The sequence below is a fragment of the Podarcis bocagei genome (assembly GCF_964188305.1).
Source record: "Podarcis bocagei genome assembly, chromosome: 14".
NCBI classification, from domain to species: domain Eukaryota; kingdom Metazoa; phylum Chordata; class Lepidosauria; order Squamata; family Lacertidae; genus Podarcis; species Podarcis bocagei.
In genome coordinates, this window is record NC_138139.1 from 49,458,151 (window position 1) to 49,479,459 (window position 21,309).

General features: G+C 47.2%; 1 protein-coding gene across 7 annotated transcripts in view; it reads right to left on the reverse strand.

Annotated features, from left to right (window-relative positions):
* The window catches only part of LLGL1 (LLGL scribble cell polarity complex component 1), a 93,339-nt gene that overhangs the window by 4,762 nt on the left and 67,268 nt on the right, over positions 1 to 21,309 (reverse strand). For all 7 annotated transcript variants that reach the window (XM_081169407.1, XM_081169406.1, XM_081169405.1 and 4 more), the window contains exons 12-21: positions 19,386 to 19,539; positions 17,964 to 18,068; positions 11,112 to 11,404; positions 9,944 to 10,097; positions 8,346 to 8,499; positions 6,958 to 7,241; positions 6,050 to 6,314; positions 4,511 to 4,625; positions 3,200 to 3,294; positions 401 to 524 (exon numbers count right to left, since the gene is read on the reverse strand). In XM_081169407.1, coding sequence (XP_081025533.1) covers positions 401 to 524; positions 3,200 to 3,294; positions 4,511 to 4,625; positions 6,050 to 6,314; positions 6,958 to 7,241; positions 8,346 to 8,499; positions 9,944 to 10,097; positions 11,112 to 11,404; positions 17,964 to 18,068; positions 19,386 to 19,539 — 1,743 coding nt within the window. The remainder of the gene's footprint in view (positions 1 to 400; positions 525 to 3,199; positions 3,295 to 4,510; positions 4,626 to 6,049; positions 6,315 to 6,957; positions 7,242 to 8,345; positions 8,500 to 9,943; positions 10,098 to 11,111; positions 11,405 to 17,963; positions 18,069 to 19,385; positions 19,540 to 21,309) is intronic.

The following is a 21,309-nucleotide window of genomic DNA, read 5'->3' on the forward strand; positions in this document are numbered from 1 at the left end:
CCCCCAGGGCAGCTTACATACAATCAAAACAAGGTGGCTTACAATCTGAAAAAACCTATGACACACAAGGGGAAAGGGACAGGGACGGAAGAGGAAAAACCAAAACCCTGACACCAATTTCTAAACAGTTGTTCCTCTATTGACAAGCTGGCACAGTTCAGGGGCTGGGCTTTTGGATAAGCTGATGGGAGCGAGCCTGGGATAGCTCCGTCAGTAGAGCATGAGACTCTGAATCTGAGGGCTGTGGGTTCAAGCCCCATGTTGGGCAAAAGTTTCCTGCACGGTAGGAGGTTGGACTAGATGACCCTTGGTGCCCCTTCCAACTCTACAATTCTGTGATTGATTCTCTCCCTCCCAATGGCTAGATAGAGATAGGTCTAAGATAAGGGTAGAGACTTACGCCAAGTAATCCTTCACTTCCTCAGCGGTGATGTCTCCGGTGGTATCCAGTGGGGTGTCGATGCTGTTATTGGGTGAATCCACTGGCGTTGGAGAGAAAGAAGCCTGGTGTTCATCCGGAGACCCTGAGGGTTGGAGAAAGGGGGAAGAACCTTAGAGGAACGCTGACAGATCAGAATAAAGGCCCGTCCATCTCCTCCAGCCTTCTGTCCTCACCATACGGCCATTAGCAGAAACTCACAAACAACAACAACCCATCTGGTTGGGTTTCCCCAGCCACTCTGGGCAGCTCCCAACAGAATACAGTGGTACCTCGGGTTGCATACGCTTCAGGTTACATACGCTTCAGGTTATAGACTCCAATAACTCAGAAATAGTACCTTGGGTTACTAGTGGGGTACAGGATGAGAACAGAAATTGTGCTCCGGCAGTGCGGCAGCAGCAGGAGGCCCCATTAGCTAAAGTGGTGCTTCAGGTTAAGAACAGTTTCAGGTTAAGAACAGACCTCCGGAACGAATTAAGTATTTAACCTGAGGTACACTGTATTAAAAACACGATAAAATATCACACATTAAAAACTTCCCTAAACAGGGCTGCCTTCAGATGTCTTCTAAAAGTCAGATAGTTTTATCTCCTTGACATCTGGTGAGAGGGCGTTCCACATGGCAGGTGCCACCACCCAGAAGGCCCTCTGCCTGGTTTCCTGTAGCTTTACTTCTCACAGTAAGGGAACCACCAGAAGGCCCTTGGAGCTGGACCTCAGTGTCCAGGCTGAACAATGTGAGTGGAGATGCTCCTTCAGGTATACTGGGCCTAGGCCATTTAGGGCTTTAAAGGTCAGCACCAACACTTTGAATTGTGCTCAGAAACATACCGGGAGCCAATGTAGGTCTTTCAGGACCGGTTGTTATATGGTCTCGGCGGCTGCTCCCAGTCACCAGTCTAGCTGCGGCATTCTGGATTACTTGTAGTTTCCGGGTCACCTTCAAAGGTAGCCCCACGTAGAGCGCATTGCAGTAGTCCAAGCGGGAGATAACCAGAGCAGGCACCACTCTGGCAAGACAGTCCGCAGGCAGGTAGGACATCAGCCTGCGTGCCAGATGGAGCTGGTAGACAGCTGCCCTGGACACAGATTTGACCTGTGCCTCCATGGACAGCTGAGAGTCCAAAATGACTCCCAGGCTGCGCACCTGGTCCTTCAGGGGCACAGTTACCCCAAACAAGACCTGAGCACCCCAGCGCTCTCCCAGCAGCTGACATTCAGAGAGCACAGACATATCCCCTAGGAAGCAGCAGCAGGTCTGCACCTTAGCAGTCAGCATCATCTTAGAAAATCAAACCATCTGTTGTCTTCCATTGAGCACTTTGTTGATGGACCATTTACTACAAAGGGCAAGCCACAATGCCCAGATACATCGCTTTTTGTTTTGTTTTTAATTGCACAGAGTAGTCTTCCGTCAAATAAAGTATCTCCAGAGCGGGAGTGGACAAACTTTTTCAAGCCAGAGGGGCCGCATTCAAGGATGGCCGACTGTCCGAGGGCCACATGCCAGTGGTGTTTTGAGGACAAAATGGCCACCAAACACACACTCAGATGTCTGAATCACCACATATACACATACATAGATAGGCATAGGTATATACAGGCCCACAATTGCAGCACTGGGTCAACACAGGGGGTTTCAGTCTCATCTCACCTCAGCGCTGTGAGGGGGAAGATGGGCTCTGACTGGCTACTAATAAGAAAAAAAACAGGCTTTGTGGACCTGATCAGGCCTCTGGACTCGCCAGCCCCACTTTGGGCCATTCACACCATATATTTAAAGCTCAGTGGTCCCTCTTTATGTTTGCAACTACAGCAGCTCGAAGTTGATATGCCCAGAGGTGGAAAGAGGGTATAATGCCAACAAAGGAAGAGTGGCAGATGGAAGTGGTAAAATATACAGAAATGAATAGAATAGAATAAGAGGTTGAGAGGAGAGAGAGAGAAGATTGGAAAGGTTTCGTAGATAACTTTTTAATATGCTTATGGTAATTTCCCAAGTAAAGAAGAACAGAGTAAATTCACCCGTAGTGACTTATGGAGAACTAGAAAATGAAAAAGACAGGGATTCATTGTAATATGTAGTGGAAAAGAAAACCGTGAAGTGAATCATGGAAAGTGGAGGAAAGTTGAAATTAAATGTGTAATTGGCATTTGGACAATCATCCATTGTTCTTATTGTAAAATGAAAATGATAAATAATTTTAAAAACCACAAATAAATAAAGCACTATACCATTTTAAAACAGTTATGGCTTCCCCCAAAGAATTCTGGAAGCTGTAGTTTCTTCAGGGTGTTGAGAGTTGTTTAGGGGACCCCACTGTTCCCCCCACAGAGCTACGATTCCCAGTGCAATTTAACCATAAATCCCTTTTTCCCAGGGAACTCTGGGAATTGTAGTTCTGTGAGGGAAACAACTCTCAGCACCCTTAATAAGCTACATTTCCCACGTTTCCTCAGGGGACGTCATGGCTGTTTAAAGTACCGCCATAGCGCTCTGCATATATGGTGCAGGCATAACCCTAGAGAAATGAAACTTCTTACAAAAACTTGCAATTTTCTCAAAGAGTGGAATTCACGTTTTTCAGTGGAACAGCCTGGCAAGGATAAAGCAGTTTTGAAACCGAGTGGTTTAACTTTCCCCTCAAGCTACTGGGAAAGGTTACATCAGAACTGCAGTAAAGGCGGCAAAATCAGAAGAAGCCATTTTGTTCACTATTCCCTGATATTGATTAGGAAATCGGGCCGTTCCCTTACGGTCGCTGCTGGCAAGGGAATGGCTGGCCTCTGATCCTTGGAGGACGTGAGTCCCGTTGGCCTGGTTCAGTTTCGGCGTTGCTGTGAAGTTGTTCCTGAAATGACAAGGGAGCAGCCTTTATTGTTACCAGGCTGGACGTGACATTGTTCAGACAATTAGTTAATAGCACGGTTTAAAATCAAAATAGCAACGGTGAGGACCCCTCAAGCGAAAAGTAACTGTGGTATGAAGGGAGGAAAAGCAGGCTTTAAACTGGGAGACAGGAAGAGTTTTCGTCCCAGGGACCGCATCCTTTCTTCAGCAAAATTTCAGGGGCCACATTCTGCTGGTGGGAGGGGATAGAGGGGAAAGTGGGTGGGGCCAAAAGCAAAGTGGGTGGAGCAACAGAGGTGATTCCTTCCCTCCGTACAATGCGGTACATTCCACCCCAACAAAAATTAATACTCTTCGGCCTCCATTCAGGAAAGTGAGAGGCATTAGGTAAAGGCCCCTGGACGGTTAAGTCCAGTCAAAGGCGACTATGGGGTTGCAGCGCTCATCTCGCTTTCAGGCTGAGGGAGCCGGTGTTTGTCCACAGACAGCTTTCTGGGTCATGTGGCCAGCAGGACTAAACCACTTCTGGTGCAACGGGACAACGTGACGAGTGCCAGAACGCACGGAAATGCCATTTACCTTCCCGCCACAGTGGGTACCTATTTATCTACTTGCACTGGCGTGCTTTCAAACTGCTAGGTTGGCAGGAGCTGGGACAGAGCAATTGTCAACCGTGCAGACTTCGCAACGCCTCTGGTTTGCAACCGAGGGTCAACGTTTTAACACGCACGCTGCTCTCTCTGTCTATAGCCAAGGTTGTGTTTACTGCATGCGAAGGAACAACAAACATCTGATCACGACAGCAAAGACAATTAAAATCTTCTGCAGTGAGGCACGCCAAATCCTGCAGCCTGCACAAGATATGCAAATTGAACATACTTGCGTGATTTCTCCCCCTTCGGTGTTAACTGATTTCTATAACTCAACACTTCCAAGCATTTTCCTCTGCTGCTTTAAGGACTAGAAACTTGACTCACTTTTTAAAAAAGGATCCAAGATTCTCAGGAAGCAGAATTCTGGGCCCGCTGCGGTTCAGCAAAGCAACAGCATGCTGACTGTATACACAAAGCTTCCCCTTCAGGTTTGCAGACAGCCCAGCTATGTATAAAACAAGTTTTCCCCTCTACCGTAAAATATTTTGCCTGCACTTGAAGTCACGGTGGTACGCCAATCATTTCCTTCAAAGCCACTGTTGCTGCTTAAATAGCTGCACTTACCCGAGGCAGGTGGAGTCGTGCACACGACTCGTGTCCAGCCCACACAGTGGCTCCGTGATATTCCTGGTGCTCAGGGAGAATCGCTCAAACTCCGACGGAGAGATCAAATAGAAGCCTGAAAAAAGAGATGGGGGAGCCAACACTGATCAGTCTCTGTTCCCGATGAGAGTCACGTGGCCCCATCAGCAGAATCCACTTCCCTTAATACACTGACTGTAGGTTTTCCTTCTGGTTTTATGGGTAAACAGAACAGCTTTTATTGCAGTGCACTGATCTTTTTTTAAAAAAATCTGACTGTTAAAATGAAAGCGTTCACAACTGAAATGATTGGGAAATGATACGAGTTGAAAAAAACGTTTAAAATAACCTTTTCTAAAAAAACCCCCAAAGCCTTTCTTTTAAGAATTATTGGTGCCGAAATCCCAAGAGAGCAGAAAGGACTATTTATGTATGCAACCACGGCTGCGTGGATTTTATTGGCCCAGAGATAGAAAGAAGATAAAGTCCTTACCAGAGAAGAATGGCAGATTACTGTAAATTGATGGATTATGCCAAAATGGCTTAAGATGACCGGAAGAATCAGAGATCAGGAATACCAAAGTTTTAATACGGAATGGGGGAAATTTACAATTTATCTTAAAAACCATTGCAAGCAGCTAAAATCTTTGTAGGATTGGAATAACACTTGGACATAGTGGAGATGTAAAAGATTTGGATTATCGTAAAAGATGCAGGAGGAAATGATTGACAACAGGACCCACGAAGGGAAGGGAATCGTTGTTTTATTGTTGTATGTTGGATATGTGATTGTAAAACTTTAATCTGAAAAGCCAAGTAAATCCCAAAAGACAAAAATAAAAAGAGTGTTCACAACTGTGATGGCTTGGGCTGATAGGAGTTGGAAGTCCAGAATATCTGGAAGGCTGCTTCAACCTAAACAACCCCCAGCCCCTTCACCTGCTCCAACTCTTTGATCACCCCGGTCTAACTTGCCCCACCCCACGGGCAAGTTCTCAATCTGCTTTTTTTTAGCTCTAACTAGCTCAACCCCTAGGTGGCGCTGTGGGTTAAACCACAGAGCCTAGGACTTGCCAATCAGAAGGTCGGCAGTTTGAATCCCCACGACGGATTGAGCTCCCGTTGCTCAGTCCCTGCTCCTGCCAACCTAGCAGTTCGAAAAGCACGTCAAAGTGCAAGTAGATAAATAGGTACCGCTCCGGCGGGAAGGTAAATGGCGTTTCCGGGCGCTGCTCTGGTTTGCCAGAAGCGGCTTAGTCATGCTGGCCACATGACCCGGAAGCTGTACGCCGGCTCCCTCAGCCAATAAAGCGAGATGAGCGCTGCAACCCCAGAGTCGGCCACGACTGGACCTAATGGTCAGGGGTCCCTTTACCTTTACCATAGCTCAACCCCATAGTGCCTCATCATTCCCAGCTTCTTCCAGGTCTCAGTGTCCCTGCCCCACGGTGCCCCCTCTTTCGCTCTGGGTCTAAGTCTTCCTCCTGCCCCACGTTGCCTCCTTGCTCCTTCCGGGCTCACCTTGCCCGTGTTTGGTGAAGACGCACGAGGCGATTCCGCTGATGTCCTCCTTCCGGATGCAGTCGTAGTGCACCTGCGGCCGCAGACTGGGCACCGTGAAGACGTGGATGTCCCCCAGGTTGGTGAGGCAGGCGAGGCAGTTCTCTGCGTAGTCCTCGCACGCCGCGCTGACAAAGTTCACCAGCCCCACTTTCCGTACCCGGCAGCCCTCGTGGGCCGTCAGCTTGAACTTGGTTTTGGCGCTGACTTTGGGCAGCGTGAAGACCTGGAGTGAGAGACAGCGGGAAGTGGGTGGGGGGCACGCAAGGAGGACGTGCGAGGCTTTAGCCCCGCCCAGCTGAAGCTCCGCCCTCCCTGGCTCAGGAGGGAGCTGGTTCTCAGAAAACTCAGTTATTTTCTCCGAAAGAACTGCATCTTCTCTCTCGTTCCCAGAAGCTCAAGGCAAAATAGGAGCCCCCTTGCCAAACTTGCAGGACAACAGCACCCACCCAGGTTTTGTTAGCATCAGCTTGGTGCCTATTGCTACTGGTAGGGCAGAAGGAGGGGAGCCCAACAGTAGGTGGCGCCAGAGAACCAGCGACAGGCAGAGCCCACCGATTCCAGTTTTGTCCCTATACTCTTCGCTGCCATGCTCTACGAGGGCAGCACTGACACAGAGGTGGTGGAGACAGAAGCAGCTGGCAGGCAGTCAATTGAGAGAGAGGGAAATGCTTTGCCTTTACTCTGAATGAGCGGTCACCGTTGGCCTTGTTCATAACTCAGCACACCCCCTCTCACAAAGGGGCACTTTTCATGAACCTCCCCGACTCAGCCCTCGTAAGATTGAGGTGCCAGTGGCCCCCAAGGGCACTCGATACCCAAATAACTTTCTCACACGGCTAGAGATTCTGCCCCTCCCTCAAGATTACCTTGAACTGCTCTTCTGAGGCGATGAGCACTGAGTGGCTGCCCTGCATGTCGGGGGCTTTGGCCAGGTCCCGCGAGACCTCGTACGGTTCCGGAAGAGGGTTACCCCGGCCGTCTAAGACGGCGATCGACACCACGGGCGCTCTGTGCATGAGTTGGATCTCCTTGCCCAAGACCGCCTCCACCGAGCGCTCGGAAAACTTCTCCTGCGAAGGGACCTCCAGGGCGTAGGCAAACACCGAGCCAGAGTTTGTGCCGGCCCACATGGTGGGCCCATGATGCGCAGCTGGGGGGGGGGGGAAGAGGGGAGAAGACAGGCAGTGAGAGAAGGCATCCTGCAATGAGCTGAGGGCTGGGATGGATGACCTCCCAGGTCCCTCTCAGTGCTACGATTCTAAGAGCCAAGAACCTTATTTTTGAGTTTTAATATTGCAAACCACTCTGTGATCTTTGGGTGAAGAGCAGTATAGAAATGTAATTACAGTGGTGCCTCGCAAGTCGAAAATAATTCGTTCCGTGAGTCTTTTCGTCTTGCGATATTTTTCGTCTTGCGAAGCACGGTCTGTCGCAACTGCGCCTCTTCAAGCGGCTTTAAAAAAAAGCGCAAGATGTTTTCGTCTTGCGAAGCAAGCCCATAGGGAAATTCGTCTAGCGAAGCAACGCAAAACCGAAAAACCCTTTCGTCTAGCGAGTTTTTCGTCTTGCGAGGCATTCGTCTTGCGGGGCACCACTGTATTATTAATAGTAATAATAGTGGAACTATAGTGGAACATAGTACAAGTTTAGCGCTCATTTCCATATTACATTAGTTGGGTTACAAACGCTTCAGGTTACAGACGCTTCAGGTTACAGACTCCGCTAACCCAGACCTCGGGTTAAGAACTTTGCTTCAGGATAAGAACAGAAATCGTGTGGCGGCAGCGGGAGGCCCCATTAGCTAAAGTGGTGCTTCAGGTTAAGAACAGTTTCAGGTTAAGAACGGACCTCCAGAATAAATTAAGTTCTTAACCAGAGGTACCACTGTATTTGCAAATGGTTGTGTTTTTTCTGGAGGCAAGTAACACAAAAACGAGCGCCAAAGTTGCGCTTTACTTCACTGCAAGTTCCAGAAGTGGCTTTTGCATCGCATGAAAGCTCAAATATAGAACTAAGAGTTAGCGAAATGTAGTGAGAGCGGAATAAATTGCCTTTTAAACGTGGCAAGTGACCAATTCCAGGACTGATGCTGCCAGGCTTTCCCAACTAGATGCCCTTCAGGCGCTGTCAAACTACAACTCCCATCATCCCTTGCCACCAGATATGGGTGTCTGGGACTGTTGGGCAGTAGAGTCCCAACCATCCCAGACTCCGGTCCCTTTCCACCCGCGTTGCACCTCTTCCTCCTCCTTACCGTCTCGGAGGAAGGTATCGGCAAAGTAGAGGCAGCGCACGACTCCCGACAACGAGTCGTCGGCCGAGCGGGGTTCAATCCGCCGCTGGACGGGGGTCATCTCCACCTCGTGGGGGCCGGGCTGCTCAGCCAGCTGGGCATTTGCCTCCTGCACCTGACGGGGGCAAGAGGAGAGGGGGCAGATTCATGTCAAGCCATCGCCAGGGATGAGAAACAGTTCGAGTGATGCTCCAAAAGCAGTTCCGTGCCACCCTGCTCTACAATATCACATTCCCCATCCATCCCCAACTAGGGCTTCTGGCCCCTTTTTATCTTCCGTTTATCTTTTTATTCTGTTCTCCTCTTGAGACTGATGGACTCTGACTCATCCTTGACCACTGGCCTTGTTGGCTGGGGGCCACTGGGAGTCAGTCAGAGGCCAGCAACAACCAAAGGGTTCCCCCTGATCTAGCCCAATGCTGCTTATCTTGACCGGCAGCTGTTCCCAGTACGTTTCCAAGCACAATTCAAAGTGTTGGTGCTGACCTTTAAAGCCCTAAATGGCCTTGGTCCAGTATACCTGAAGGAGCCTCTCCACCCCATCGTTCAGTCCAGACACTGAGGTCCAGCACCAAGGGCCTTCTGGCGGTTCCCTCGCTGCGAGAAGCCAACTTACAGGGAACCAGGCAGAGGGCCTTCTCGGTAGTGGCACCCATCCTCTGGAACGCCCTCCCACCAGATGTCAAAAAGAACAACTACCAGACTTTTAGAAGACATCTGAAGGCAGCCCTCTTTAGGGAAGCTTTTAATTAAAACAGATTACCGTATTTTTCGCCCTATAGGACACACTTTTTCCCCTCCAAAAATGAAGGGGAAATGTGTGTGCGTCCTATGGGGCGAATACAGGCTTTTGCTGAAGCCTGGTGAGCGATAGGGGTTGGTGCGCACCGACCCCTCTCCTTCTCCAGGTTTCAGAAAGCTCTGCGCAGCCCTAGGGAGCCCAGCGCACAGCTTCGGCATCGCTCTGGGACCCGTTCTGGGGGCTGGGGTCGGGGGAAGCTCGGGCTTCCCCTGCCCCAGCCCCGCGCCTGGGTGGGGGGAATAATTTTTTTTCCCTTTATCCCCCCCCCCCAATCTAGGTGCGTCCTATGGGCCGGTGCGTCTTATAGGGCGAAAAATACGGTACTGTATTTTAATATTTTGTTGGAAGCCGCCCAGAGTGGCTGGGGAAACCCAGCCAGATGGACAGGGTATAAATAAATTATTATTATTATTATTATTATTATTATTATTATTATTATTATTATTAATTCTCCACTCCATTTTTCACCTTTGCCAGGCTCCTTTTCCCCGGGAGACGGAGCCATTTCCCCTTTCTCCAATCAGGGCCTTTTGAGGCGCATCCCCTTCCAAGAAGCATCTCTCCCCCGAAACTGGGAAACGAAAAGGCTCCCTTCCCTTGCTGCTGCCATGTCTTCACACCAGTCCCAAAACCTCAACCTCCCTCTCCCTTCCTTCCTCCCTCCCTCCTTCCCCTCCTTCCTAAACCTTTGTTAGGGTTTAACCCAGAACTCGAACCCGCAGCTTTCCTAACTGGGCACGCGCCCCAGTCCACTCACCTTGCTTGAGGGGCTGCTGGTGTTGACCCTCTTCTTCCCGGACACCCTGCTTTTTCGGATCCTGCGGAAGGACTGCCGGAGAGACTTCTTCAGGGACTTCACCCGAGAAAGAGGCCCCTCCATGGCGAGGGAGTCATTGGGGTGCAGCGTGCACCTGTTTGAGAGACAGAAGAAGGGTGGATTTGATTTAAATCAAATCGATTTAAATCACAATTTAAATCATTAGTCAGTTAGACTTGATTTAAAACTTTTTTTTTAGAAAGACTCATTCTTGCTGGTATAATCTTAATATTTACAAGCAGATGAAGGTTTCATTTTTGGAATAATAAATTTTCAGAGTAGTTTTTACAGTTACAGTGGTACCTTGGGTTAAGAACTTAATTCGTTCTGGGGGGTCTGTTCTTAATCTGAAACTGTTCTTATCTGAAGCACCACTTTAGCTAATGGGGCCTCCTGCTGCCGCTGCGCCGCCAGCGTGCAATTTCTGTTTTCATCCTGAAGCAAAGTTCTTAACCTGAGGTAATATTTCTGGGTTAGCAGAGTCTGTAATCTGAAGCATATGTAACCTGAAGCGTATGTAACCCGAGGTACCACTGTATATCAAAAAATTCTGATTTGGTTATACTATTAGAAATACATAGATGGATAATTGTGACATTATTGCGAGGTTTAATAAGTTAACTGTTAATATTAGGACAACTTTTCTGCTGTACTTTATCGGAAGGAGAAAAATAATCATTTCCTCAATAACAATTTAAACAACTTATTTAACTAAAAGAGTAACATTATAGCATATGTATCCATGTTTGTTAACTGATGTGGTTAAATGTTTTTTTTTTAAAAAAAAAAACAAAACTTAAAACTAAGTTTCAGCACACATGCCAAACTTAAAACAAATCCTTATTTCCCGATGAATAGCCTTTGGACTATAATGTAACTTAAATAGAAAACTATCTTTAGAAAGATTTTTCCTCCAAAAGCCTTTTATTTTAAAAACCCCATTTAAATCTGATGCATTAGTGGGTGGTAGGTATAAAAAGGTTGACTATCCCTGCTTTATAGGGTCAAAACCAGCACTCTGAATTGAGCTCGGATACAAATTGCTTGAGGATTCAAATGAAGGTGCTTTCACCTTAAAACTCGCCCTGCCACCCCCCCAGCCCCCTACCTGGCCAGCACAGAGTTCCTCCGGTAATAATCGTACACCCCGAAACCGTGGCTGGTCCCAAAAGCCACCAAGTTCCACTCGGAGTGCAGCGTGACGGCCGTCACAGCCGCCGGGGGCATGCACTGGACGAGGATGCAGGGCTGGAAGCCGGGGGCGAAGGCGAGGGAGCCGTTCTTGGGGGCGAGGCGGTCGTGGCCCTTCCACGTGAAGCCCTCGCGGTCCTGGAGGAGGTCGACCACGGCTACGTTGATCAGGTGCTCCGACTTTTCATCGGCGAGCTCCATCACCAGCACCTGCCACGGGGGAGGGCAGAAAGATGGGGATCAGGGCCAAAAGGAATCTGCTTCCCAGTTTCACACGGCAGAAATTCATGTTATATTGCTGTTCCAGAGGTTGTTTTTAAAAGTCTGGAACGGATTAATCCATTTTGCATTACTTTCTATGGGAAAGCGTGCCTTGGTTTTGGAACTCTTTGCTTTTGGAACAGACTACAGGAACGGATTAAGTGTGAGAACCAAGCTACCGCTGTATCAGCACAATAACCTGGAACCCGGCATGGCAGTGTGGTTGCTTAAGCAGAGATCTGGCATGCTGCTAGCCACCTGCCCTCACCATTTGCCTGGCTGCTGCCTTCCGTACCAGCTGCAGCGTCCGGGCCAGGCAGGTGTGGGCAGGCTAGGAGGGATTGCATCATGGGGGAGGAGGCCAAGATGGCGACGGAGGTAGCAGCCTAATTAGAGCCTCTGATTTTAACTAAGTGTTTTTATTAGTTTTAGCCTCTTCAAGACCCCAAAACTGCACCTTAAGGACCTTAAAGACTGTTGGTTGCCTGTCCTGTCGCCTCGTTTTAATTAGTTTATTCCTTTATACTTTTATTGTTTTATTGTTTTATCGTTGCACTGTTTACTGATACTGCCACACTGACTTACAACCTTGGAGCTCCCGGACGACGGATCGGCTTGAAATACAACCAAAGAAGCAGAGGAAACCGCTGAATTCCATTGAGCCTAACATCGATAAGATAAGTCCAAGAACTCCCCCATGAATACCCTTCCGCCCCAAGCTAAAGCTAAGGCTTAAAGAGGGAAAGGTAGGGAGGCTCCCTGACCCAACAGCCTGGACACCGGTTTTCCAAACTTTACCTCTACCTTTATTCCTGTAATAAAGTGCCCAATAAGGGAAGCTTTCAACCTAGAGAATGGTGTTTACAAGACAGAGCTATAAAGAGCTGGGGATCCCCCTCACCAAAGCGGCTGAACCCTCTACAAGAGGAAGGCAGGTGAAAATCTCACAATATTTTAAACCGAAAACAGACAAAATAAATAATGCTGACAAACGACACCCCCACGAATGGTCCATAGACCGCACCAGGTACGGGGAGATAATGGAAACAGACGAAGAAGGGGTGGGAGTCAATCTGGCAATGGAAATAAAACAAGTTGCCATAGAAGATGAAACCTCAGTGAATCAACCGGGGCTGGAGCAGGAACAAGAGTCACAAGAGGAAAACCCAGTAATTAAGACAGATGAGCCCTCCCAGAGAACAAGGTCCGGGGAGAAGATGGGGTTTCACATTGTGACGAATGAGGGCTTGGAGGACACAAGACCCCAATATCTGGACTTGGAATGCCTCCCCTACATACTAACAGGGCTATATAATGATCTGTTAAACGAACAGAAGTGGCAGATAGGCAGAGAACTGGGACACATCAAAGACTTCCTCTCAGAATGCTTGGGCCTACTTACCACTCTGACTGAAATAACTAGGAGAACAGACAACTTGCATTCATATAAAATTCTCTCTAGCACACCAAACGATAACACCAGTAAGGAAAATAAAACCCGACATAATGTGGAAAAAAGGAAAACATCTAGGATCAAAGCAAACCAGAAGGGAAACTTAATTGACCCTAAGAAACCCCTCTTAAAGGGGAAGTGTCCTAGGAATAAAGAGAAGAAGCCCAAGAACGTAAAAATGGGAAGGAAGACAAAGCTCCCATCTCGAACAAAGAAAATGAATTTCACAAGACTATTTAAGCTACTAGAAAATTCAAATCCAATGAACCCAGCTAACCCAGTCCTGCCTCCCCTTGATAACAGCCGAAGCCCAAACAAAAACCTTCATAAGACTGGGCTTTTCAGTTCAACAGAGGAACTCCATAAGGCTAGGCTTCAAAATTCAACAGAGCAACTAGCGCTCCCGAATGGAACCGCGGGAAAACCAAGAGAAAACCCGACCCCTAAGCAAGAAATTACTCCTAAAACAACATACTCTCACAGAAATCTAATTCTAAATAAACAAAAACTCATCATCCTACCTGTATATACGCACAAAGATCTCCTTTCTCCAGCACAACAGAGAATTTATATTCTCAAGAAAACTGAATTAGCCGTTAGAGGATTCGTCCCAGCAGAAAACATCATTAATGTTAAATTTCTGCCATCAGACAAGGACCTAAACAGAGTTGTGGTAACATTCAGAGACTGGCACACAACCAAACTAGTTTCAGACAATAAGGACAAGCTACAAAGGGTTGGATTGCAGGTGACTCGCCTATTTGAAGTGTCCGGTACTCCCATTCCTCTCATCGAAACAATCAAGACTGATAAGATAAAAATAAAGCCGACAATGTCTATGACGAACAAGAACTATAAAATGCTTCAACTAGAGGCAGACAAAGCCCCAAACCAGCTGGCTAAAAGTCCAAAAACCCTACCCCCAAACCACGTACCAGATGAAAGCTCCAACATAGAGAAGGAAAACCGCTTCATAGCAACTATTGAACAAATACACAAAGCTCAGGACGCACTAATTGAAAGATTAGCATCTATAAGGAAATCTATTACATTCCTAGCCACACCCAACACCAGGGAATTTAACTATGCAACCTATACCACAAAACCTTTATCCAACAGTGAGTGGAGACTAAGGCTATTCCTATCGCCAGAGGAACTCGGACCTACGGAACCACCTATAACAAAGAAAACAATAACACATCAAGCTGAAATAGCGGTACCACCAGGCAAGAACGGTTCAATCTTTGTGGACAACCTAGGAGTCCTAGACACCATTCACACGGACTGATATAAGATCACGGGGAAAGAACGCCCCTATGGGACACTAAAGTATGCCCAAGTTCACACACTGCCAAAATGTCCCACTACACATCCTAAAACGGACATAATGAATGATAAATCCCAAATTGGCTATAAACCTAAGTTTGAACGTCCCTTGAGATGTCTGACAACCAAAAATCACAAGCTGTCCACCTGTACATGGAACATCGCAGGGTGGGGAGCGAAAAGCAAAGATCCCAACCTAATGGACTTCCTCACTAAATTTGACATCCTGTTCATCCAGGAAACCTGGTCGATAGACGAGCTCTACCTGGATAATTACCACTCATGTACTAAAAGAGCAACACCTAGTCAAAGAGGGGGCAGACCCAAAGGAGGCTTAGCCTTACTGTTCTCAACGCAGATACAAGCTAATATTATCCAATTACCCTCCAATGATGAATGGTCTGTAGCAGCAGTTCTAGATTTCGGACAAAGCAAACTGCTATGCATAAACTTATACTTACCTACATGTCGTCGGCAGGCACAAGTAGAACAACTATGGAAAGAAGTGGAAGCCCACGTGGTGCAATGGAGGAGACAACACCCGTCAGCCATGATATTACTAGCTGGTGACCTAAACGCAAGAGTGGGCCCTAACGACAACGCCCTATATGCACATTTTCACCAATGGCCTCCAGAAATGGAAACTATCCCACCCCTAATGATAAGATCATCCTACGATAAGACATGCAACATTGGAGGACTACATTTAGCACACATGACCTACAGACAGAATCTACACTTACTGAATGGGGCTGTAAAAGGAGACTATCCTGGTCAATACACATATTGGTCAGGACACAAACTGTCAACGATAGATTATTGCATTGTTTCCCAGGACCTGATCCCTAGGATATCAAAATTCACCATTACAGCAAGAGCTGAAAGTGATCATCTACCTTTATCCCTCGTGTATGATTTACCCTTTGATCTGCCCAAACCACAACACAGATATCAACCAGATCTAACACCCGGATCAGACCTCAAGAAAATCAGATGGAACGGACAAGTGAGCGAGCGGATATCTAACTGGTACAAAACTGAGGAGAGCTACTGTCTCTCAAAAGCAATTATGGAAGGATGCTTAGAAATAGAGGAGAGCGCCCCGAACATGATGACAACATATGAAATGCTTATACAAAAAATTCAAGGGTTTGTGGTAAAACCGAATTCCAAGTCTCCCCACCGTCGGAAAACTTCCAGGGAGTGGTTCGATCATGAGTGTATTACCTCCAAGAAATCATTGATCCACTTCTTCATCTGCCATAAGGATAATCCAACAGAGGATAACAGACAAAAGATGCTTGAAGCCAAAAGAAGTTACAAAAAACTTCTGACACAAAAGAAAAGATACGCAATGAAGTTATTATGGCAGCAACTGATAGAGGCCTCCAAATCAAGTAACCCATCATTATTCTGGAGAATCGTAGCTGTACAGCCGGATAGGGGCCTATCACAACTATCCTGCTGCATATCAATGAAAGCCTGGGAAACACACTTCCATAATCTTTATGAGGAACCTAGCGTTGAGTCCTATGCATTAGACATACCGGATGATCAGATACAGCCATGGCCAGCAGTCTCATCAACAGAGACCCATCTGCTGATTGACCAACTAAAGAACGGGAAAGCCCCCGGAATTGACTGTATACCAGCGGAACTATTTAAAACCAATGCGAACTGGTGGGCCCCCTTGCTAGCCTCTCTGTTCACATATATAGATAGAACCGCACAGATCCCATACGACTGGGGGACTTCCATCATTATTCCCATTTATAAAAAAGGCTTGAGGGATGATCCCTCCAACTATAGACCTATAAGCCTCCTGAATATAATAAGTAAATTATACGCTAAACACCTCAGCGAGAAACTGTGCGAATGGATAGAAAGAGCGAAGATTCTTGATGATGCACAGGCAGGATTTAGACAAGGGAGATCCACAATGGATCACTGCCTGATCTTACAGCACCTAGCTGAGAAATACACGTCGCACCACAATCACCACCTATTCGCAGCATTTGTAGATTTTAAAGCAGCCTTTGAACTCGACTCTGGGACAAACTCAATAAATCATCCATAGACCGACGTCTGCTGCTACTAATATACAAACTGTATAACAACACACGACTTCGTATAAGATGCAGCCAAGAAGGTCAACTCTCTAATTTTATTAGAACAACAAAGGGAGTTAAACAAGGATGCATTTTGGCCCCCTTTTTGTTCAACATCTATATAAACTCCCTAATAGACCACCTACAAGGAGCGGATACACACGCCCCAAAATTAGCAGACAAAAAACTGCCTATCTTACTCTATGCAGACGATGCGGTTATACTGTCCCAGACTCAGATGGGCCTCAAAAGAGCTCTTAACAGCTTGTCCCAATATTGTAGAGAAGAGAAACTAGCAGTGAACTACCAAAAAACAAAAATCATGGTTTTCTCTAACAAAAGGAAAATATATAGATGGAATTTAGACAATCAGGAGATTGAACAAGTGACATGCTTTAAATATCTAGGAGTGATATTCCAAGCATCAAGGAAGAAGACTGCCCACATAAACTACAGCTCCTTTACAGCACAAAAAAGTACAACAGCAATCCTAAGATTCCATCGTACAACGGGAGGAAATTTCATTCCTACTACAATTAAACTATTCGTGGCAAAACCAACAGCACAAATCCTATATGGCGCACCAATCGTCTCCCTCTCTAATCTAGACCCATATGAGAAGATACAATCAGGTTTCCTTAGATCACTCCTGCAAACACCTAAATGCGTCCCAAACGCCGCCCTACGACTGGAAGCGGGCTTATACAGCATTAAAGCCAAAGTATGGATAAGAACCTTATGCACTTGGCTAAGACTTAACAACTCGCCGGTTGGACTACTTTCCCTGATGCTTCTCGACAAATTCCAGTCTAGCTGGTTGAGGGGCATCCTCAGAAAACTGGCCACATATGGTCTCTCCCCAGAGTATTTATTAAGTTTAGAAAGGGGAAGGGCCAAGAACATAATCAAAGAAAGGCTCAGGGACATTGAAACCCAAAATGACTTTAACCAACTTCCGATAACTTATAAACCTCTATACAATTCCCAAAGGCCCCATCTAGCAAACTATCTCAAAGTTCTAGACAATGCTAAACACCGATGGGCATTTTCCAGGGCCCGCTTCAACGCTCTCCCTTCAGCTCTTCTAGAGGGAAGATACAATAAAACACCGATCGAACAAAGACTATGTCCCTGTAACAGCAATGAAATCGAAACCATTGGGCATGTCATCTTATACTGCCCACTATATCGAGACTCAAGAAAAGAGCTGATCGAACCGATTCTGAGGAAAATACCTCGTAGCACAGATGACACCTATATCAGACACCTCTTAGCTGACAAAGAGCCTGAAATTAACAGGTCCGTGGCAAAGTACTGTTACATTGCAACAAGAATAAGACGAGCAACGATGTCTACAAAGGAGTCCAAACTGTAAACATCGAAGGAATGATACTAAACAGTAGCGACTCCTGAATTGAATTTTAAAAACTTAAAACTCGAAACCTGGTCATAAATATAAGCACCAACTCTGAGAACTGGCCATATTTTTACTGCTACTTCTAGCACAATATTACTCTTAATGTCATATTTTATAAACTGTTTCCTGGTCATTGACCGTATTAAAGATATTTGATTTTTTTTGCATCATGGGGTTCAGAAAAATTACGCCTTTCCCAGTTACCTGCCCTGCTGTGCCAGCCACCACCATCTTAGCTGTGTATTTGCACAGAGCAATCTTCTGAATCCCCAGCCTGGGGTCATCGCTGTAAGGGTCAAAGCAGCCAACCTGGAAGACAGATATTCATGCATTCATTTCCAGGGAGAGAGAGAAGCAAAGGATATGAAGATCAGCGCGACACAACTCCCTCTGTAAGAAGAAAGCAGTCAAGTGCTGTATATATTGGAGCGTGTGTTCATATGGTGGGAGTAGAGGAGAAGATCACAACGGGCCTCTTTCTGCAGTGTTTCATCAGACCGCGTGAAGCAAGTTTCCCAAACTGGTTGATACTGAAAACACTGCCCCCTCTCCCCACAGTCCATGGGTCGAAAAGGGCGTGGGGTGGGAAAGATGCCTTGAACTCAATGAGCAAGCATGCAAATGTTTGTTTAAAAAAAAATTGTTTAAAAAAAATGCAATAAATACTTTTACGTAGTAGATGAGGTTCAGACTACGAAAGTTTCCATCCAGCTCAAAAGCTGCAATGCCTCCCTTCTTCCACTTGGGGGCACAATTCCACAAGCATTAGCCAAATCTTTTTCAGAAAAGAGAACAGATTTTAAAAGATGCATTGCTGAATTCGTTTAGAAACGAGTGAGACAAGATAACGAGTACCGACGTAGCAGAAATCAACACAGAGCAAGCTGCTTCTCTACTCCGAGGCTCCATCAGCACTGTGCATTCAAAGCCGTACCCTACCATTTGCAAGAGCCGTCAGTTCCCCCAAAGAACCCTGGGAGCTGTAGTTTGTTAAGGGAGCAGAGACACACACCTCCCCATTCCTCTGAAAGAGCTACAATTCCCAGAACTCCCTGGGAAGAGGGACTTACTGGTAACCTGTGATTGGACTGCAGGCATAAAACAAAGATTTCTCCCTCAAGCAAGGTAACAGTAAAAATTGTTGCTTGTTTGTTTTGTTAATGTTGCTCTTGTTGTTGATTGTGCCCTGCCCATATGACTGGGTTGCCCCAATTCCTCTGGGTGGCTCCCAACAGATAAAAGAGCACACTAAAACATCAAACATTAAAAACGTCCCAATACAGGGCTGCCTTCAGATGTCTTCCGAAGCTCGTATAATTATTGATCTCCTTGACATCTGATAGGAGGGTGTTCCACAGGGCGGGGGCCACCACCAAGAAGGCCCTCTGCCTGGTTCCCGGTAACCTCACTTCTCACAGTGAGGGAACTGCCAGAAGGCCCTTGAAGCTGGACCTCAGTGTCTGGGCTGAAGGATGTGGGTGAAAGGCAATGGGAAGATCTCTATCCATGCCTGTTGAACTGCAAAGCTCAAGAGGCACAGAGCTACTGTGATACGAGAGGAGTCACTCTGCCCCAATGAGCAAAGAGCCCCCCACCCACCGGCATTTGGAGGGGGTGGTGGTATACCTTCCGGAAGGGCGGCCAGTCCTCCTCGCAAGACTGGTTCAGGCTGTCGTTGTGCTCACAGTCCGTCTGGAAAATGTTGGCCGTGCCCAGCTTGTACAGAGGCTTGAGGGAGACTCCCGAAGCATCCCAGAACCGGACTGTGCCGTCTTCATGCCTGGGGAGAGGAAGGTTGTTTTTGGCAAAGGCTGGTTGTGAAAAATATCCGTAAGATTGTGAGAAGGGCCTTGCTGGTCAGGCCAGGCCAGGCCAGGCCAGCCTCCTGTTCTCGCAGTGGCCCAACCAGATGTCCGTTCTGGGAAACCCACAAGCAAGGCAGCTAAAAAAGCCAATGCAATTCTGGGCTGCATCAATAGGAGTATAGCATCTAGATCAAGGGAAGGAATAGTGCCACTGTATTCTGCTCTGGTCAGACCTCACCTGGAGTACTGTGTCCAGTTCTGGGCACCACAATTCGAGAAGGACACTGACAAACTGGAACGTGTCCAGAGGAGGGCAACCAAAATGGTCAAAGGCCTGGAAACGATGCCTTATGAGGAACGGCTAAGGGAGCTGGGCATGTTTAGCCTGGAGAAGAGGATGTTAAGGGGTGATATGATAGCCATGTTCAAATATATAAAAGGATGTCATATAGAGGAGGGAGAAAGGTTGTTTTCTGCTGCTCCAGAGAAGCGGACACGGAGCAATGGATCCAAACTACAAGAAAGAAGATTCCACCTAAACATTAGGAAGAACTTCCTGACAGTAAGAGCTGTTTGACAGTGGAATTTGCTGCCCAGGAGTGTGGTGGAGTCTCCTACTTTGGAGGTCTTTAAGCAGAGGCTTGACAACCATATGTCAGGAGTGCTCTGATGGTGTTTCCTGCTTGGCAGGGGGTTGGACTCGATGGCCCTTGTGGTCTATTCCAACTCTATGATTCTATGATTCTAGGATTCTAGGATTCTAAGGCCTGAGACCCCACAAGAGCCATCTCGCGGCTGGTGAATCCCCGGAGCTGAGGCACTTGGGAGAACGGGAAGCTGAACTAGATGGGCCTGCTCCCACAGCTTCTCGTGTTCCGACCTGGGACTCTCTTAGCTTGGCTTCCGAGAAGGAATTTGTCGGCATCTGTCTCAAGAGGCAATGGAGTGCGCCTCCGAGGGTGAAGTCAAACCGCTGTGTTAGTAGCAGCCAAGTGACCTCCCCAGGGTGCAAGCCTGGGCAATGTGTCTGGAGGTCCTGGGCAGCCCAGATATCAAGCCTCCCCCCCCCCCCCGGCCTCACTGATGGGGTCCAAAAGAAAGCCGAGCAAGACATTTGGCGCCAGCTTGGCTGCAGAAGTTGCTGTAAGGAGGCATACAAGGTGCCATCCAACCGCCTTAGGGACTCTGCTCCAGATTTGTGTAAGGTCAACTCTTTAGCCCAGGCATGTCCAAAGTCTATTTTGTGTGCCTAATCCAGCCTGCCAGTCGGTTCAATCCAGACCCTGAGGCAGTTCATCTCTTGGGGTTAAATTCCCGAAAAAAGCTCAACAAGTTCAACCCTTTGGCCGCCCCTCAGGGCCCTTCACTTCATCACATCTGGCTCTCTTTGAGAAAGGTTTGGACACCACTGCCTTAGCCTTTGCTTCTCCCAAAGATATCCCACAAGGCGGAATACTTGCAACTTAAAAAAATTCCTTCCAGTAGCACCTTAAAGACCAACTAAGTTTGTTATTGGTCTGAGCTTTCGTGTGCATGCACACTTCGTTTCTTCAGATATGCACACTTAGTATCTGAAGAAGTGTGCATGCACACGAAAGCTCATACCAATAACAAACTTAGTTGGTCTTTAAGGTGCTACTGGAAGGAATTTTTTTATTTTGTTTCGACTATGGCAGACCAACACCTACCTGTAACTAGTACTTGCGACTTGTTTCAGCTGCATGGAACCTTTCGGCCTCCAGGCG